The sequence below is a fragment of the Staurois parvus genome, unplaced genomic scaffold, assembly GCF_062004578.1.
Source record: "Staurois parvus isolate SC_StPar_1 unplaced genomic scaffold, SC_StPar_1.0 ptg000518l, whole genome shotgun sequence".
Taxonomy (NCBI): Eukaryota; Metazoa; Chordata; class Amphibia; order Anura; family Ranidae; genus Staurois; species Staurois parvus.
In genome coordinates this window covers 833,197-855,137 of record NW_028318314.1, presented here as the reverse complement: position 1 = coordinate 855,137, position 21,941 = coordinate 833,197, and the positions used below count along the sequence as shown (strand labels likewise).

Sequence of the window (21,941 nt, the reverse complement as noted above, 5' to 3'; positions counted from 1 at the left end):
CCACAAATTCTGCAGCACCTGTACTTCCAACATTCACTGCCCAACCCGGACTTCAGGTGGAAATAGCAAATTTAACTACTCCCCTTGATTTGTGGAGCTGTTTTTCACGGAATATCTGTATGCGTTGATTGTGGATCAAAGCAATTTATATAATATTTATATAATTGCGAGACCATTTGCATGGAAACTCATTACGGTTTCCGAATTTACATTTTTTTTTTTTTTTGGGCCTATCCCTCAACATGGGCATTACTAAAAAAAATGAATTGCGGTTGTATTGGTCCACAGACCCGATTCATCATATGCCGTATTCTTTGCAGCCATGGCAAGGCATTGATATGAGAGTATAATGTGTTTTTATGCATTTCAACGACAATACACTCTGTCGTCCTCGGGGTAACCCTGAATTTGACCGGCTCCACAAAATTCAGCCCCTCGAAAATCACCTTAACCAAAAATTTTCAGATGTCTATACTCCCCAGCAAAAAATCTGCGTTGATGAGTCCCTCATTAATTTTTCTGGCTGCCTTGCATTCAAACAATTTCTCCCCTGCAAGCGTGCCAGATATGGGGTCAAGATGTAGAAGACCTGTGAGAGGGCAACAGGCTATACTTATTACTTATTACTTAAGTTTCGGATTTACGAGGGAAAAGATAGTCACGTGGAGCCGACCGGATGCCCAGACTACATGGGGAGTAGTGACAAGATAGTTTAGGACTTGGTGTCATCCTTTTTCCATATGGGGTACCACTTATACGTGGACAATTTTTATTCAAAGCGTTGCACTATGTAGACATTTGTTCAATCTTGGAACTGGTACATGTGGCAAAGCGTGACCTAATGTGTGCCCACCATTAAAAGTGGGTGGATGCAGGGCGGTATATTCTAATGGTGGGCATACCACACACTTTTTCTGGCAGAGATTTCTTCTCTTTTTTTCATTCAGCCCACAGGCTACATACAAAAAAAAAAAAGAACATAGTGTATATATACCCAACAAGGATAAGCGATGTACTGGTACATCACTGGACTATGAATGGTTATACCAGGATGATGCCTACAGCTGCAGGCATCATCCTGGTATTTTTTTCAGCCGGCAATCGGCTTTCATATAAAAGCAATCCTAGTGGCTAATTAGCTGCAGGATTGCTTTTACAAGCAGCGGGAGATGGTGCCCCCCCTCCCCCACTGCCTTCCACAGCCTTCTCGGGCAGTCCCGTGCCATCGGGGGAACCTGAGAATGCAGCCGGTGTTTCAGCCAGCTGACCATAGAGCTGATTGGAGACCAGAATGTTGCCAATCATCTCTATAGCCTAAGAAATCAGAAGCTACGAGCATTTCATCACTTCAGTTTCGCAGCATATAAACAGCACTAATTGTAGATTGGGAAAGCATCTGATCACACCCATTTTGGTTTGATTAGATAATGTAAGGGAAGAGGAGATATATAAAGTCTGATAGACCCCAGATTTCTGAAAAAAAAATATATGACAATGCCGATTGAAGTTATAGAGGATATTTGCATTCCCTGTTATAGCATTAAAAGTGATCAAAAAAAAAAAAGAAAAAAGAAAGGCACAGTGAAAAAAATAATAAAAAAAATCTAAATAAATTAAAAAAAACTCGCCCCTCCCATGCACACACCTGTGTGCACAAGCATTGACCCTGTGCTGGTATGTAAACAGCGGTTGTGCCATACATGTGAGGTATCATCGTGAACTTCAGATCAAGGGCAGTAATTCTAACACTAGACCTCCTCTGCAAATCTAAAATGGTAGCTTTTAAAGCGTTGCCTGTGGATATTAAAAATGTATGCAGTTTGTCACCATTGCACGGAACGGAGCATGCACAGTTTTAAAGCATGTCATGTTTGGTATCTATTTACTCGGCATACCATCTTTTATATTTTAACAAATAATTGGCCAATATATTGTGCTTTTGTGCATTAAAAGAAAAGTGTATTTTTTAAAGAAAATTTTCTTTTGAAAAATCGCTGCGTGAGTACTATGTGCCATAAAAAATTGTAGTACCCACTTTTTTATTCACTAGGGTGTCTGCTTTAAAAAAATATATAATGTTTGGGGGTTTAAATTAATTTCCTAGCAAAAAATACTGATTTTTTTTTTCATGTGAAGAAAAAGGCCCTGATACTTGAGAAGGACTTGAGTCTACCAGCAGACTCTGACCATTCAGGCAGACTCAATTAAATCAATCAAGACCTGTCAGTCTTCTGAAAGGCGTCTAGCAATCTCATTGACGAACTTCTACTTTACTATTAGTAAATGTGAAATCGCGTCTGGCACATTTTTAGGTGCAATTCCGGATATGTTCGCTAGATGACGAACAAGCGCGGGCTTTTTACCATTGGTGTTTTTCTCTTAGCAAAATACTTAGAATGTAACATAATTAGTACACCTATATTATTATTTTTTTTTTTTTTTTTGCTGCTTGTCCAAAATGATCAGACAACTAATGCATTTACTAATCATTATATTTGGGAAATATCATTATATTTCCCAAATATAATGATATATCTTTATTCTCTTTAATCACGTAACTATTCTATGTTAAAGTCAAGTGCAGCGCTATAAATGCATGTGATCAATAATGAACGCATGTAAAAACCAAAAAGAGCAAATAATTGCAATAATGATGTAAAATGGTAAATGGTGCTAAAATAAGTTCATATAATCATTCCTGAATAATGGAATGTCCTTCGTGTGAGAGTACCAGCTCACAGAGTGCCTATTATTGGCACGTGTGGTTTCTCCTTGACGGACAGTAGTGCATGAACTCGTGAAAGATAAGCCACCCTTGGGACTGGTCTACACTCACCAGAACAAAAGTATTAATGCGCATGGGTTATACACATCACACATCTGGGGGTGCAGCAGTATGCTGGCAGCTATGGGTTAGTCATCCAGCTCCAGCCATCCAGTCATCCATCAGGGTGGGTGCCCAAATGGTCCTGGGGAGGAATTAGTTCAGCCACAGGAGCCAGAAAGGTGCTTAATAGAGTAGTACACTGTCACAAGGGTGGATGACCTTTGACGAGTTCATGCACTACTGTTCGTGGTTATATTTAACTTGTGTAATACCATTTTAGTAGTCTATATAATTTGACCAGCGCTCGCTTTATCATTTTTAAACAATGTAACTATTCTACATTGTAGCTCGAACTGTGTCTCCCACAGTGGTTTAGTGGTTAGAGCTCAGAATTTACAGCACTTGGATCATGGGTTCTAATCCCAGTCATAGCAGCATCCCAGTTTGCATGCTTTCCCTGTATGGATGTGTTTCTGCCAACACTCAAAAGACATGCTGTTAGGTTCATTGGACCTAGTTACATGGCTGAGTTTCTGCCCTTAGATTATAAGCTCCTTGACATTTATGAACGTTAAAAAAATGGAGATCAATTTTCTGGGTTGTGTCAGTGCCAGGAATATTGATCAATCAATTATGATTTTACCTAATGACTAGAAAGTGGATGAATGTTACCTGCGTCCTGTTCTTCTGCCAATTAGGAAATGTGCACGTTTCATGCTGTGCATATTTCATTGTGACTTTTTTCTCTTCTTTTAAATCTGTCTCCTTATACAACTTGACCCCCTCCTCCACCCCATCATCACCTGTCCCATATGCAAATCTATGGATCACCGCCCCACTCTTTTTAACTATTTACTGATCAAGAGAATGTGTCTCATTTTCTATCAGCTGCAGCTCAGATCTCACATTATTATACGATTGCTGATTGTATATCACCACTAGTCTGATTGAATTCACAATCCCTGGTCAGTCCCGTTCCCTTACCTCTAATAATCTTTAGGACCAGTTCACACTACATGTGTTTCAGTTGCTTTTTCAGCATCACAAACGCACAGAAAGAAGGTTATATGGTTGTCAATATCATAGTTCACATCAGTGCATTGCAGGCGCTGTAAACAAAGTTGACCACGCTGCATTGTTTCTGCACAGAACTGTACTGGAACACATTGAAATGTCCTTGAATGTACTAAAACACACATGTCCCTAATTAAATTGAATAAAAAGAAAGTAGAAAAAACTAACTGGAAGGGATACAAAAATGCAATGCAATGTGTCTAAAACGCATCCAAAATGTACTGGAACACACTAAACATGCATGCCAAAAGGGCATGCAAAAACGCATCAGGAACACATCTAGACTGTTTCTATAGTGTGAACTGGCCCTTAGGACTTGTTCACACCATTGGTGGTGCAGAAACGCATGCAAGAACACACATTTTCCAGCACAGCAAAGATTTGCAGATGTGCGCGGTTAGGTGCAACACACTTTTAACATATTATGCCTGCAGTATTTTTGCATGTTCCCACACGTTAGGCAGCCCATTGAAATTAATGAGCTGAGAAAAAAAAAAGTAAAAAATGCCCATTCACACAGGTCCTCTGGCCTGCACAGCATGAATGAGGGGGTTGTTCATGTGGCTGGAGCCACCTGTTACACTATGGGGACACAGCAGCTATATGAACACAGGTTTTAATCTGACAGGTGTGAAGGCGTGGGGAAGTGGCCCTGAATGCTCACTGTCTGTGTTCAGGGCTGTACACCTGCACCCATATGCTTGTCAAATTATGACCTGCAGCAATTCCATAGTGTAACATAGGTTGCCTGCAAACGGCGATAGCCACAAAAACAAACCACTGATTTCCACTCTACAGGCCACAGCACCCATGAGCCCCAAAACCTCAATTACACACACAGCTTTATTTATGAACGCAGTACAGTTTTATCATTTAGATTTCACAGGAATATGGTTGGGATTATGTCCATTCATAATGGTTTAGTTAGGAAGAACCTTGAACCTCTACTATGTACCTCAATGGATCTAGGAATTGGACATGTTTTCAGCTGAAAATACAACAATTATTAGTAATGTTTCCCCGGCAAATGAGGATCAGCTCCTCGGTGGAGAACAGCGATCTCACCATGTCCAGATGTGGTTTGGAATTCCACAAAAGAACAATTCACAAAACTAAAAAATAGACTTGCAAATTACCACTAAACTCTCCTAACTACACTCCCATCCACTCACACTCTCCACTTCCACTTTCGGGTGTGTGCAAACATCCTTCCGCCAACATCATGACGCATTTCCGGTATGACAGCTGCTCTTGCGCCTCCTCCAACAGCCATCTTGGCATTTATTTGTGCACCATAGCAATTTTACATGCGGCTTCATTGTGTATATGACATTCGCAATGATATGTTTGCAGTTCTATTGTAGATTTGGCATTGGTGAATGAATGCTTGCAGCTATACTGTGTATATGACATTGGCGAATACATATTTGCCAGTAAAGGCTCAAAGTCAACATAAATTGGGGGCCCAATTTATTACTGTTAAGAGGATTGTAGAAAAAGAATAGCTAGCTGCCCATTGAACACGACCTATTCATTGGTACATAACATGGTCTTGTGGTGCAATAGGGGGCTTTTGGTTTGTTATTTTGGGCATACTTGCACATGTGCACTCTAACAAGGAAGATTTGGGCATATTATATAGCTAGCAAAAATAAGTGTTAGGGGTGCCAGTACATTTCAGATACTTATATAGCGCTGTCAATTTACGCAGCGCTTTACATATAGATGTGGTAAATTCACATCAGTCCCTTACCCTCAAGGGGCGTACTAAGAGCCCTAACTTACATTCATACATATACTAGAGCCAATTTTGACAGGATCCAATTAACCTACTAGCATGTCTTTAGAGTGTGGGAGGAAACCAGAGTACCCAGAGGAAACACAGGCACAGGGAGAACATGCAAACTCCAGGCAGGAGGTGCCGTGGCTGGAATTCGAACCAACGACCCTAGTACTGCCAGGTGGAAGTGCTAACCATTTAGCCACTGTGCAACATTCAACTAGAACATGAAATAATCCCCCCAAAAAATACATAGTACAAATGTTTATTGATCAAATACACATTCCACATTTATTTGGACAGCAACAAAAAGCTACATTCAATATCTTGGTGTGAAAAAAAAAAAAAAAGCAGGATTGATGTTGCTAAAATAGAACGATCCTGCTCATAAGAGCTTACAATCTAAAAGATTATACTTATAATTAACTGTGCTTTCACAGGTTACAGCAGGAAACAAACGGTTAATATGAAACACTTGGGCTTATTCACAAAAGCTGCAGATCGAAATATCAATATAAAAATACATACGTGCCAAAATAAAAACACCTCCCCAAATCCCCCACACATACATTTCTCACCATGTTTGTCTGAAAACTGCATTTCATTCTAAATAAAGCAAACTTGGAAGAGCAGAGCAATGGGCATGTGTTAGGATTACAATGCAAAGATAATAAACACAATCATTGTACAACACACAAACACACCTTAGAAGGAAGAACATGCAAAACATTGACAGCCCACATCAAAACACAGCGTGAGTGTGGCCTGGGGCAATTCACCACAGTATCTCTTCCTCCCCAAACTACCACAGACAAGGACTTGCAGAAATAATGTGCCTGTACAAGGCAAAAAATCAGCCACTACTGCATCTCTTTAAATAATGTAGGCCACACCCACCACTGTCATTCATTTGGTCAGAGAAAGCGTTAGCACCTGATTAATTCTCTTCCCACCTGCGCTAACCCTTGGTATACAGGCCCCACAAATCAGAGTCAGAAAGAAAGCCACAGTGACGTGTACCTGTGCAGCATACAACAGAACATTGAACAGGGATGTGAAAGGGAACCCTATTGGCAATATTTATTGGCCCTATGGGCACAATTCACTCCAGATTATCGCATGAGTTAAGGCAGTCACATGACCACATCTCGCATGCAATACTGAAAACGTCAATTCACTTTTGCTAGTATGCAGCATTTTCCATAAGTCGTAAAAACACTCAGGAAATCAAACATAAAAAGGCCTTACACCACGGTCACATCAAAGCCGATTTATAAATTGTGCGACGTACAGTGAAGATGCTGATTTCCTTACGATTTGCAAGACATCTAAAACAGATATCTATACAAATCGTCACAAAAGTAGTACATGTCGGAAACGCACCCATGTGACTGCTCTAATAGCAGACAATAGGGTGCGACTTGGCATACGATTTGCAAGTCGCATGTCATGCAAATCGCATGCCAAGTCGCATCCAGGGTGCACAATTTCAGGTGCGATTTGGGAATTGAAATTGTACCTGATATCCGATCTAATGAATGTGGATGTGGATGTCTTAACGTAAGCGATTTGCTGCAGCACAATTTCAAAAGTAGTTCCCGTCTAACTTTTTCAGCATTTTGTAGCGATTTCACATATAGACTACAATAGAAATCGCAATGCAAAACACAATTGAAAATGCAATAACTCATTGGTAAATCTACAGAAAACACGGTGAAATTGCCAACAAAAAGCACAATTTTAAATCACATCTTGTGTGAACCAAGCAGGCAATTCAACAAAGTAAATAAATCTTTGAAGGCATGCGGTATCTGCATGCTCAGATAAGGGTCTTTTATGGATTTGGGGGGGGACTCCATGCCATTATTTATTTATTTTTTTTAATCCTTTTCTTTCTCTCGTTAACTCTTCTCATGGTTTAACAAACTTTCCCAAAAGGAGGTGGAATGCAAACCAGCATTATCCAATCAATCATTAGTCCAGGCCCTTATCTCATCCCATCCTTTGACATTCACATAAGGTGCTACTTTAAAGGTGTTTGAACAGACAAGGCCTCATTCTAATTCACATTCTAGGGATCATTTAAACAGAAAGCAAAGATGCTGCCACCAGCACATGTATGTTAGGGTAGTCACACGGAGATCATGCAAATTCATTGCTGTGGTTGGGATTCAAACCAACAACCCTAGCGTTGTGAGGCAGTAGTGCTAACCACTAATCCACAGAGCTGTTGAACACTAATCCTTCCTGTATTTCTGTGGTGTGAATCAATCCTAAATCCCTGGGCAAGGTCAGTGTAACTAGCCAGATATCTCAAATGTGACACAAATGTTGTGCTATGTTGCCAATTCTGATGTATGTTGGTTCTATGTATCTCAATACAAAGGATTGCAATACTAATACAGGCGTACCTCAGTTTACCAATGTCTCGGTTAACGTAATTTTCGGTTTATGAATGAAAATCCATTGAAAATAATGCCTCAGTTTACACAATTGTTAATAATTTTTTTCACAATACAAAGTGTATGTCAGCACTGATTTTCAAATGCAAATGCCAGCCTTTTTTTTTCTTCACTATAGTTCACAAGCTTAGAAGTCACTTTCCCCGAAGTTACAGAAAACTTTGTATCTTTTAATAAACTCAAAGTAAACATTGTTTCCTTTAGGGATATAAATTCCAAGAAAACTTTCTCTTTGAGCTGGGGGAAGTGACAGGTGAATTTCTGAGCTACAGTGAAGAAAAAAAAAGGGAAAATTACATTTAAAAACCAGCACCATAATAAATAAAAAATGGCGTGGGGTCCCCCCTCCCATCCACACCAAGCCCTTCGGGTCTGGTATAGATATTAAGGGGTAACCCCACGCCGAAATTAAATAAAAAACAGCTTGGGGTTCCCCCCAAAATCCATACCAGACCCTTATCCGAGCTTGCAGCCCGGCAGTTCAGGAAAGGGGGGGGATGAGCGAGCGCCCCCCCTCCTGAACCATATCAGGCCAGATGCCCTCAACATGGGGGGGTGCTTTGGGGCAGGACGGGCTCCCCCCCAAAGCACCTTGTCCCCATGTTAATGGGGACAAGGGCCTCTTCTGTTAGTGGGATAATTGGTCGGACGTTTTATGGGATTTTGGCACATTTTGTTTATCAGTAAAGTTGGAAAAAATTTTTTCCAACTTTACTGATAAAAAAAATGTGCCAAAATCCCGAAAAATGTGCCAAAATCCCGAAAAATGGCCGACCACTTTAACCCACTAACGGCCCGAAAATTGTTTGATTTTTTTTTCGCCAGAAAAATCGGCCAATTTTAAAACCATCTATGGCCTGTTTTAGGTGGGTCTAAAATCGCCCGAAAAAAAAAAATCGGCTGATTTTTGGGCCGTTAGTGGGTCAGCCATTTTTTGGGATTTTGCCACTTTTTTTAATCGGTAAATTTGGATAAAAATCGGCTGATTTTGCAGATCGGCCGATTTTAGCGGCAATGATCGGCAAATTGGCTGATCTTTTTACAGATAAAAAATCTGCGCATGAGTCATGACCTGCAAGAAGAAAAAGAAGAAAATGAAACAGAATAAAAAAAAGAATAAGAAAAAGAAGAAAAAGAAAAATGCAGGCCATAGATGGGGCGAAAACTGGCAGTTTTTAAAAAAAAAAAAAAAGAAAGAAAAATCGGTTGTTCAATGGGCCGACCTTGCCACCAACGGTAAAGAAAATTGTCCGATTTTCGCCCTGTCTACGGCCGGCAAATATAATAGCGAAGTAAATACTTCTGTCCCTGCAGAGAGCTGCGCTATTATATTTGACATTAAAAAGTATAAAGGTTGCAACATTGTATCTATATGTATCTGAATAAAAACATCTATATCCGAAATGAATACAAATAGATACAAAGTTGCAGTCTCTATACTTTTTAATGTCAAATATAATAGCGGAGCTCTCTGCAGGGACAGAAGGAATGTTTCAGCTGTCATCGGAGTTTCCCACCGACAGCTGAATTTTAAATTTCTTTCCGTGAATTAAATAAATAATAAAAAAAACAGCGTGGGGTCCCCCCTCCCATCCATACCAAGCCCTTCAGGTCTGGTTTGGATGTTAAGGGGTAACTCCACACCGAAAATTAAAAAAAAAACAACGTGGAGTACCCCCTAATATCCATACCAGACCCTTATCCGAGCATGCAGCCCGGCAGGTCAGGAAAGGGGGGGGGGATGAGCGAGCGCCCCCCCTCCTGAACCATACCAGGCCACATGCCCTCAACATGGGGGGGTGCTTTGGGGCAAAGGGGGGCTCCCCCCCAAAGCACCTTGTCCTAATGTCGATGGGGACAAGGGCCTCTTCCCCACAACCCTGGCCGGTGGTTGTGGGGGTCTGCGGGCGGGGGGCTTATCAGAATCTGGAAGCCCCCTTTACCAAAGGGGCCCCCAGATCCCGCCCCCCCCAACGTGAATGAGTCTGCGGTACATGGTCCCGCTTCTCATTCACAAAAAAACAAAGTGTTGTGTAAAAAAAAAACACAGTACAGGGTCTTTGACAAGTCCTTTAATAAAACAATGTCCCCCGAAGTAGATCCAACGTCAATCACGGCGGCGGCGGCGATCCAAAAAAAGAAAAAAAAAGTTCCTGTCCCCTCGGAGGCTTGCAGCCTTATGAAGAAAATCTCGCTGACAGCTCTTAAATAGGTTAGGGGCGGGGCCAGCCGGGGACATCATCTGAGTGACCCCGCCCCATGTCACATGCTTGCTGTCCCTGGCTGGCCCCGCCCCTTACCTATATAAGAACTGTCAGACTGTCTCCTGCATAAAGCTGGTTAGCCTCAGTGGAGAGACAGGGTGACAGTTCTTAAATAGGTAAGGGGCAGGGCCAGCCAGGGACATCATCAATGATGTCACATGGGGCGGGGTCACTCAGATGATGTACTCCACGCTGTTTTTTTTTTTAATTTCGGAGTGGAGTTCTCCCTTAATATCCATACCAGACCTTAAGGGCTTGGTATGGATGAGAGGGGGGACCCACGCTGTTTTTTTGGTTTTTTTTTTATTGCGGACCTTTATTTTTACATTCAGCTGTCAAAATAAATATTATCTAGACCTTCGAAATAAGTAAAATCATTACATAAACAATTATAAAGGATAAGAAACAAAAATAGAATCATTAAAACTAAGGAAATCAAATTAGAATACATAAAGATATGCTTAGTGCTGTTTGTTAAACACAGTAGACGTGACCGAGTGCCGGCTGTCAGAGGACTCCACACTGAGATTTACTATTGAGCAGTGGCTAAAAAGCAAGCGCCCACAGAGGACATCTAAAATGTGTTCTGCACATGCGCATTTGTATCAGCCAAATAAACTGAAATAAAAGTTTTTCACTGTGTCGTTTTGCTTAAAAAAAATAATTTTTTAACACATTTAAATTTTTTTTTTGAAATGGTAGATATTGTTTAAAGTGAAGTCCTGATATTTGGCAAAGCAAATTTCAAAGTGAACATGTTTCTGCAGTGATTTTTCATGGTGTTAGACATACCTCTTACCAAGTCTGCTTTGTGAGTCTGATTCCTGGTGTGTGTCTGGTTAGTAAATTCGATTGGGCGTCACTTGTTGACGCTGCTCAATAGTAAATCTCTTAGTAGATGGTCACTCATAAAAATTAGACGTTCGCCCACGGAAACGCACCTAGGCACAATAGTAAATCAGGGTCAAAGTGTCAGAAAAGGCTTGATCTTCAGGTAGTTAGAAGAGTGAGTGATGTGTGGCATAAACTTCTAATGCTGGGCATAAAACTCCCCCAATCCCCAAAATGACCCCTTTTTGGAAAGTAGACACCCCAAGCTATTTGCTGAGAGGCATGTTGAATCAATAGAATAATTTATTGTTTTACCACAAGTTTTTGGAAAATTACAAAAATTTTTTTTTTTGTTACACAAAATTGTCACTTAAATTATTTATTGCTCACACGTGCCATGGGCATATGTGGAATTACTCCCCAAAATACATTCTGCTACTTCTCCCGAGTATGGGGGTACCACATATGAGAGATGTTTTGGCAGTCTAGACATGTACAGGACCCCAAAATCCAATAAGCACCTTCAGGCTTTTAAAGGGCTTTATTTCCTTATTACACTTCCTGACTACCTATCACAGTTTCGGAGGCCCTGAAATGCTAGGATAGCACCTAACCCCCCCCCCCCCCAAATTACCCCTTTTTGGAAAGCAGACACCCTAAGGAATTTTATAAGAAGCATGGTAAGTATTTTGCAGATCTCATTTGTTGCCACAAGTTGGAATTTGGAAAATGAAGAAAAAAAACAAAAACATTTTTTTTATATTTCAAAACCTTGTGAGAAAAAATGAGACCTGCTAAATACCATGCCTCTTTTTAAATTCCTTGGGGTGTCTACTTTCCAGAAAGGGGTCAATTGGGGGGGGGGTTGGTGCTATCCTGGAATGTGTGGGCCTTTGAAACTGTGATAGGTATTGAGGAAGTGAAATGAGGAGTTACGCACCTTATGGCTTTCAAAGTGGTCATTGGATTTCAGGCTCCTGTATGTGGCTACGCTCCCAAAAAGTCTCACACATGTGGTATCCCCATACTCGGTAGAAGTAGCAGAATGTAATTCGGGATGTAATTCCACATATACCCATAGCTTGTGTGAGAAATAAATCATTTCAAAGACAAGTTTGTGTAAGAAAAAAAAAAGTTTTTGTCATTTTCCAGAAACTTGTGGAAAAAATAAAAAATCTTCCATGGACTCAATATACCTCTCAGCAGATATCTTAGGATGTCTACTTTACAAAAAGGGGTCATTTGAGGGGGTTTGTACTATCCTGGTATTTTAGCACCTCAAGAAATGTGATGAGCAGTCAGAAAGTAAAAGCTGTGTAAATTCCTTTATCTATACCATAGTTTGTAGATGCTATAACTTTCACACAAAGCAATAAATAAACACTTACTTTTTTAACCAAAAACATGTAGGAGAATACATTTTGGCCTAAATTTATGACGAAATTTTATTTTTTTTGGATATTTTTTATGACCAAAATAAGAAAATATTGTTTTTTTCAAAAATGTTTTTTTGTTTATAGCGCCAAAAATAAAAAGTGCACAGGTGATCAAATACCACCAAAAGAAAGCTCTCTTTGTGTAAAAAAAAAAAAGGACATAAATTTCATTTATGTACCGTATTGCATGACCACGCAATTATCCGTTAAACTAGCGCAGCAAAGTATAGCAAAAACACCATAGTTTGTAGACGCTATAACTTTCACACAAAGCAATCAATATACACTTATTGGGATTTTTTTTACCAAAATCATGTAGCAGAATACATTTTGGCCTAAATTTATAACTAACTTTGAGTTTACTATATATTTTTTATAGCTGAAAGTAAAATATATTGTTTTTCTTCAAAATGTTTGGTCTTTTTTTGTTTATAGCGTGAAAAATAAAAAGCACACAGGTGATCAAATACCACCAAAAGAAAGCTCTATTTGTGTGAAAAAAGGATGTAAATTTTGTTTGGGTACAGCATTGCATGACTGTGCAATTATCAGTTGAATTAGTGCAGCGCCGAGTAGCAAAAAGAGGCCTGGTCATTGAGAGGGGGGTAAAACCTCAGGAGTGCAAGTGGTTAAAATAAGAAGACCTATGTATTCCCTACTCAATGCTTAGTCCTTCTGTTCATATACCTGTAAGCATATACCCTGTTTCCCCTAAAATAAGACATACCCTGATAATAAGACCTAGTTCTATTTTTGGGAATTGCTAAAGTATAAGACCTACCCCGAAAATAAGACCTAGTTGTGATCAGGGCTTTTTTTCTGCCACCTCCGGCACTGGCCTTGTGCACACCCATATCTACTGTCTCTTTATAAACACAGAAGCGTGGCTGAAGAGACAGCGCCATCTGCTCCCACAGAACCTCCATACCTCTGTACTCACTGTGGAACAGGGAAGGAACAGATATCTGCGGGTGCAGTATGCAGTGTGTTTAGGGGCGGGGCATCTCCTCCTGCAGCCTAATGCATGGAAGCCGATGCCCCAGGGCTGATCCCCGGCCAGTGGGGAAGAGGCAGAGATGTAAGTAAGTGCGCTTGGTACACTGTGTGGGAAGATAGGACCTGAAACAGGAGTTACTATAGAGAGGGGCCGGCTGCTGACAGCTGTGTTTTGCAAAGCTAGCTAACCATATGAGGGCAGTGGAGGGGGATGTGCAAAGGTGAGCTGCAGTCAGGTGTTGCAGAGGTAAATTGAGTAAGGTGAGTTGCCGACAGGGTGCATAGGTGAGCTGCAGCTGGGGGGTGCAGAGGTGAGCCGAGTTGCAACCCACCTTTGCACCCCCCAATCACAGTTCAGCTCTGCACCCCCTGGCTACAGCTCACCTCTGCATTCCCCATCTGCAACTCACCCCTGTACCCTGTCTGTGGCTCATATCTGCACCCTGTCTGAAAATCACCTGCAACACCTGACTGCAGCTCACAACTGTCATCAACCGGCCCTCTCCATAGTAACCCTCCTCCACAACTGCCTGCAGCTCACCTCTGCGCTCACCTCTATCAGTGCTCAGCGTTCTAAAGAGTAACAGTGCCTAAATGTGACATATGTGGGTGGGATGCCACAGAACCCACTAAAAGCCAAGAAGGTGACTGAAAAGATAGTACTAGCTGTGGCAGCATAAGAAACAATGTTCAGTCTCTGCATAAGTAACAACTAAAAATTCCATAGAACAATAACAAGGACGGTCTCACTATCTGATACAGCAAGAAGAACATGTCCCAGTGTAGTAAAGATGAGCAAAGCTAGACCAGGTCAGGTGGAGCACTTTAATGATGCCTTACCTGGAGAAAAACTCTAAATCCTCTAAATACTGGCCTTACATGTAGCAGATTCCTGTGAAACCGAAACACAGATGGGGTTAAATATACTCACAGTATGACAAGGCTTTGTTTCCACCAATCAGCAAGGAATCCCCAGACAATACTACCTAACCTTACATGTGATGGTTCTGTGATAGCTATGTCCATTTTTCCTATAGGCAGGGCATTATAACTCAATGGTTTAGAAATTCTAATAATTTCTGCGTCCCTCAATAGATGAAGAAAATATGGTTTTGCCTTCAGTGTTGTTCAGTGCATAATTACTAGCATTATATATTACAGGTAACATTGATTTCTATGTTATACACTGAAATAGAAGCAGTAGGCCAAGTTCTTCCATATTTATGGATCACACCTAAATTTTAATTATTTTGATGCTGGAAAACCATATTTTTATAAAAAATAGACATCTACGTCCAAAAATGCCTAATATATGTTTTAAGAAAGGACTACATGCTCAGAAAACCGAGCAAATAAAGCATGATTTTAAAAATGGATTTCCATTGCTTAGACATGCATCCAAATATTGCAGTATCCTTGGTAAATCAAATATAGAGATAACCCAAATAAACAGACCAAAAATTATTTGTATTTAAAATGGTCACATAACAAATCCACACAGTAATGCTAGAAAAATATTATAAATTGCAATGTAATGTAAAACATAATCCTGTTACTACATTTACGTTTTCCATTCAAGATATATGTGTAAAAGAATCCAAATTAAAAGGTATGCGCTAATAACAAACTTATACAAAAGTGTATATCATCATCCAAAAAACATTAGTGTTTTAAATAAATTATAGTGTCCAAACATAAATTAGTGTCCAAAAAAATATATATATCTTCAGTGACTTGAACCAATTGTGAGAAATCCACCACCAAAGGAGATTAAATGAACTCACCAGAGCTAATGGCTGGTCAGATTATAAACCAGCAACAACGCTTGTGCTCTGGGAGCAATGAACCCGATGTCCAAATAGATATGGTGATGTTTCAGATACTTCCAGATAATAATAATCACAGCCAAACAACTTTGCAGCCCAAGCTCTTATGATGAACTTCTCCACTCTTTCTCATACCTCCATGAGAGCATGCAGTACACTCAGGGACAAAAAAGAGAACATAATGGTGCAATACGTTTTTTTCATTTATCTCTTTAATAAAAAAGGTATAAGGAAACTCACAAACAAGGTGTCCAACAGACACCAGCTTCAATCGCAAAAAAGGGTTGAGATACAGTTAATGCTCACCGCAGATCTCTCCCATACAGCACAGACCAGCAAGGCTCTCTAACGTCCACATCAAGTAAGCTACGCCCAACCGGTTTCGTCACACCGACGTCATCAAGGGGCGGTACAGATGGGAACGTCAGACAGCTCTTATAAATACCACCCTTCATCTACATAGTTTTAACACCCAGCCAATCACTGCGTTCCTAGTCTCCTTAATCACGCCGGCTAGAACAGGTGTTTCCCAATTTAATTATACATATACACTCTATTATATAAACAAAAAAGCTAAATATATATACCCTGCAGGTTTGAATCAGCACAATACCGTTCTCCTTCAAAATCACCCACAAAAAAATATATAAATATAAAAACAAATATATGCAGAAAAGTAATATATACCATCCTGTTCATGGCTCTTCAAACCACAGAAAAACCCTTAAAGGGCCATGCACAGAACTTAAAGCACAACTCTTCTCATACACAAAAAAATTTAAAAAAAAAATAAAAAATTTTATAAAAATATAAACCAAATTAAAATAAACTATATATAACGATCACTACATGTGATCAATATTTTAAAATATTTATCTTAAAAATTAGTCAAAAAACAATTTAAATCAATATCTATGTTTAAACCTCTTGGTACTAAAGACTCCAATTCATATATCCAAAAAGTCTCCTTTTTTGATATTTCTTTAATCAGATCTGAACCCCTCCAATGACTTTTTACTCTCTCAATTCCATAAAATGTCGCTAAACTCGGATCACTATTGTGTCTTAATTTAAAATGTCTTGAAACACTATGTTTGTCAAACCCTCTCTTTATATTGTTCAAATGTTCATTTATCCTAGTCTTCAACTGTCTCCCTGTTCTTCCAACGTACTGAAAATGACACGGGCATTCCAAAACCTTGCTGGTCTGTGCTGTATGGGAGAGATCTGCGGTGAGCGTTAACTGTATCTCAACCCTTTTTTTGCGATTGAAGCTGGTGTCTGTTGGACACCTTGTTTGTGAGTTTCCTTACACCTTTTTTATTAAAGAGATAAATGAAAAAAAACGTATTGCACCATTATGTTCTCTTTTTTGTCCCTGAGTGTACTGCATGCTCTCATGGAGGTATGAGAAAGAGTGGAGAAGTTCATCATAAGAGCTTGGGCTGCAAAGTTGTTTGGCTGTGATTATTATTATCTGGAAGTATCTGAAACATCACCATATCTATTTGGACATCGGGTTCATTGCTCCCAGAGCACAAGCGCTGTTGCTGGTTTATAATCTGACCAGCCATTAGCTCTGGTGAGTTCATTTAATCTCCTTTGGTGGTGGATTTCTCACAATTGGTTCAAGTCACTGAAGATATATATATTTTTTTGGACACTAATTTATGTTTGGACACTATAATTTATTTAAAACACTAATGTTTTTTGGATGATGATATACACTTTTGTATAAGTTTGTTATTAGCGCATACCTTTTAATTTGGATTATTGTTGCCAAAATTTATTTTGGGTGGGATATGCTGCTGACACTTTGGTGTTTTTTGTAAGTGGCGCTTTTTTCTTTTTTAATTTGGTATATGTGTAAAAGAAGACTGAATACTTTGCTTTTGACCACTTTACTAATTGGCATCTCTTTCATGAGAAATTTTCATGTGAAGTCTGCAGGGAAACTGACACTTTTGGCATACGGGCAGAACAGTGGCTGAGTGGTTAGCACTTCTGCCTAGCAACAAAAGGGTCAACAGTTCGAATTCCAACCACAGCACTACCTGTCTTGAGTTTGCATGTTCTCACTGTGTCTGCGTGGGTTTCCTCTGAGTTTCCTTCTATAGACATGCTAAAAGGTAAATTGGCCCTAGTATGTGTATGAAGTGCTGAGTAAATTGATGGAGGAAAGCAGAAGGAACCACAGAAAGCTTAGGGAGACAAAGGGGATCTACACTCTTTCACTTCAGACCTTACATGAAGTTTTTTTAGAATGGGATCGGCGGCATGGGCAACAGTTAAGGTAAGAATTCACAGTTGTCTTTTACAAGTGTGCCTTGTCTAGAAATCTTTAGTATAGTGAAAGGATTACTGTAAACAAAAACTCAGTTACGCAAACACTTATGGATTTCTATGATCACCAAAAATAGCGAGGGAAAATCTCTGCAACAGGGACATGGATTTTAATAAAAGCTTGACAGTGTTTTTGACAACTTCTACATGCAATATTCATTACTTTTTATAAGATATTTTTTCCCTTTTCAGCTCCTAGATTGTAAGCTCTAACGAGCAGGATGCTCTGTTTCCTCTTGTACCAAATTGTATTGTAACTGTAATGTCTACCTTCATTTTGTAAAGCACTGTGCAAACTGTTGGTGCATTATAATAATAATAATAATTAAAAAAAAGTCTAGAAAGTAAATTAAAAGTAAAGTAAATAAATAAACCACTCACAATATTTAAAAGAGTCAAAAGATATTTCTGTACATATTCTTTTCCATGAAACTGTACAACTGAGTCATCTACTCCAAGCAGAACTTCAATGTTGTAATCATTATCACTTGCATATCTACGACTTCGCTTCCGTGTGCTGATGTGACTTTCAAGACTGTGAAGCATGTTTTCAAGGACGTTTGAGTTAAACGGACTAGTTTCTGAAAAATAAAATGTTACGTTCACAAAGCTGGGCTACAATAAATGCATAGTACTTAAAATTACACACATTTTAAAAATGTATTTCAACAGCAGTTGCCCATGAACAAAAGATGACCGTCACCCAAGACAGCTGTCTTTAGCTGGAGTCTGAACCCAGTGATGATCAAATACTTACAGTTGAGGCGGCTGCCCACAACCAATCTAAGCTGTAACAACAGTTGGACAAGCTAGAAAGCTATTGTTTATTGTAAAATAGATAGTACTAGCAGAATCTGCCTATGCTGCTCTCCAAAACCCCTCTACATAGAAATCAGTTTAATGAGGCTTAAAGGAATTTTAAAATGGCTAGATTACAGAACACACCAATTTCAGTGTAGATGAACACCATCAGATCGGCAGACTGCTTTGATTAGAAACAGACATTAGTGCTTTTGAAGTGTTTTTGATGCTTTTGTGATGGTTTTTTCAAGCTTTAATGAAGCTTGGCAAATGCCATGTGTGTGTTGGTTTTCTATTTGTTTTAAAAGGGGAAGTGATGTAAAATGGGAAGTAATGATAAGGAAGTTGCCAGATTTGAGGCGTGGTTAGGTGTTTTGGTATCTCGTGCTTTAGTTATTGTTTAGTTTGGTGTTATTGGTGGCTGAGGAGTACTCCCTCTCATCAGTTTCCTGGCTTATTAGTACCCCTGCTCTGCAGATATCCAGCTCATCAGTTTCATGGCTCAGTAGATCTCCTGCTCAGTGGTTCCCCGGCTCAGCAGTACCCCTGGTTTAGTATATGCCCCACTCTGCAGTTACCTGGCTCAGTAGCAGCCCCACCCAGTACTACATTGTCCCCCACACCAGTCAGTTTAACCCTCATTGCTTTGTAGCATCCAACCCACTCATAAGTACATTCCATCCTCCTACTAAATAATAACACCCCCTGGCCACTCCCCCACTCAGCAGTAACCTCCCCTGCCCAGACTACCTTCCCCCCTCTCTGCTGATCCTCTATTCTGCTGAAACTCCGCTCTTCTAATAACCTTCTGATCCTCCTTTCTGTTGATCTCCTGTTCTGCTGATCTGATCTCCCACTCTGCTGATTCTCAGACACTTAGTTCCCTTCTCGGTCCTCACTCTGGTCCCCGCTTGCTTTCCTGCTATATCATTCCCACACTGTACATTATGTGTGATACCTGCTGACCTCCTGCTTCAGTTCTCACTCACCTTTTTCCTACTCTACACTAAACACCACAGCCTGGATAGGAACACAAACCACAGCAAACACTGAATAAGTGACCCTCAATAGCCTATTTTATTGCAGTTGCCGCTGATGGGCAGTAAACCCCGTGGTTGAGCCACATTTTTACCGGCCCTCAACCACTTCCCCTATTGCTGCTGAAGCAGCGTCCAGGGGTGGACACATGCCAGGCACACATTGCTTTGCTTCGCAGCCGTGGAAGGAATTATACCCCTTGTGCATTCAAGTGAATGGGCTGCATTGCAACTGCCCCAAGACTGAGCATTTGTGGCATGGTTGTCTGGTAATTAGGGTGTTAAAACAGGTATTGAGGAGGCAATACTGTACAACACCTCCTCATCATCTGTTTATTACTTTCAGAAAAGTAATCCAAAAGTGTATCATGCTTCAGACAGCAAAGCAAGTCTAAACAAGACCTCTATGGGGACTTTGAAATGCTGCAAAGTAACAAGGGGTATAATTTCAAAAGCAAACTCAACAGTGTGTACAGGACTCTAGGGTAACCATTTTACTTAGTGAGAGGCACTTTGGCATTCAGAGTGCTTTATAAAGCATGTCAAATGTCACATTTTAGGGGCATAATTTACCAATGGCAGCATGAAGCAGCATTCTCAGTGTACTCTGCACCCTGTGAGCAATCTATTGCTGAATTGGCCCTTCCTAATTGCTTCACTCACTTCTGAAAAATAGCAAGAGGTAGCCTGGATCCTCAATATTACTGGCCTACACAACTTTATCCAAATATCTAACTAAAAACTGGGCACACAGACCACATGGCTCTTCCAGTATGGGGCTGACCCGTCTTCCCACAACAGAACACTGCATGTGAGAACCTTAGAGTAGCTGGGTGTCCCCCACACCATGCACCACATACACCCAGTGTATGTTGGGATTTTTTTGGGCATTTCGCCACAAAATCTTCTAAGGCTGCTATGAATTTTGGCCCAATCATGGCTACGGGCAATGATAAGATGAATGTATCAGATATGAGCCCAGAGAACTGGCGTGCTGGAGGGGGCGGAGCCTGACTATGGCGGCTGAGGAGAGCTCGATGTAGGAGCTCTTGAATGAGTCTCCTCTGTCCGACCCCCCCCCCCCCAGGCCCCCAACCCCCTTTTGATGTGCGGAGGCCCAGCAGGCTGAGACCTACCTATGCCTAAACGGGCACCCTTGGACGAGTGGTGGCCCGCAGGAGGGGGGATCCGGGAGTCGGAGACCAGCGGGTGTGCAGCCCTACGGTGACAGCGTGCCTGGTTGCCGGGAGATGAGGAGGCGCGACTGGAACACATGGCCGGCCGCTGTGCATCTCTGGGAGGCGAGGAAGCCGGCCGGCGTCTGACAGGGAGAGGGAGAGACGCTGATCTGCTTGCCGGCCAGCTACCCCGGAGTCCTGCTGGAGTGCTGCAGAGAGAGAGGAGAGAGACAGTGTGGCCCGAAGAGAGAGAGCAGAGGAAAACCCTGGGGAGTCCCCATGAGAGGAGAAGAAGAAAAGCTGACCTGTTGGATGGACTGAAGGAGGGAGCCTGGAGCCGTCTCACAAGAAGAAAAGTGCAAGGAGGGTGAGTGAGCCTGGCTGTGGCTTTACATATAAATCCTGTATTAAGTTGGTGGGGAAAGCAGAGTGCGAGAGAAAAGGGGGGACCCCCAGACAAATAAGGAGAAGAAGATCGGTGAAGGAAAAAGCTAAAGGAAAAGTGAATAGACAGGGCTGGGACTTGTATATCAATAGCTGTCTCTTTCTAACCACGAGTCTATAGAGGAAAATAAAAGCCACAGAATAAATGAAAAATAAAAGTGTAAAAGGAAGTGGGCTTAATGGGACCCAAACTGGCACAATTAAAAAGTACACGTCCCAGGGAAACGTGACCCCAGAAAGGCCCAAGAGTAGGAATGAAAAAGGAGAAATAGACCTTTGTCTGCAAAGTAGCCCTACACAGTCATTGGGCCTGGATATCAGTAGTCAACAAATATCAGAAAAAATAGAGTTGGAAAAAGATCTACAAATACCAAACAAAAAAGAGATGGCAGAAATGTTTAAAGAATTGGAGAGAACAATAAAGCAAGAAATGGTAAATATTCGGAATGATTTGGGGCAGCTGCTGATAAGAGTGGAAGCAACAGAGCAGAAAGTTAAAAATCAGACCCAAGTTATTTCAGAATTAGAAAAGAAGATAATCAATATGGGGAAAGTTCAGGAAAAATTTCTGTATAAGGCGGAGATACAAGAGAACAGAGAAAGGAGGAGAAATATCAGGATACGAGGGGTCCCAGAAAGCCC

The 21,941-nt window shown here is 40.7% G+C and overlaps 1 protein-coding gene across 2 annotated transcripts in view; it reads right to left on the bottom strand.

The window, feature by feature from the left end:
- LOC149451827 (A disintegrin and metalloproteinase with thrombospondin motifs 3-like) overlaps nucleotides 1-21,941 on the bottom strand; it is an 815,283-nt gene that overhangs the window by 426,387 nt on the left and 366,955 nt on the right. For both annotated transcript variants that reach the window (XM_089690124.1, XM_089690125.1), the window contains exon 4: nucleotides 18,221-18,420. In XM_089690124.1, the coding sequence (XP_089546250.1) occupies nucleotides 18,221-18,420 (200 nt within the window). The remainder of the gene's footprint in view (nucleotides 1-18,220; nucleotides 18,421-21,941) is intronic.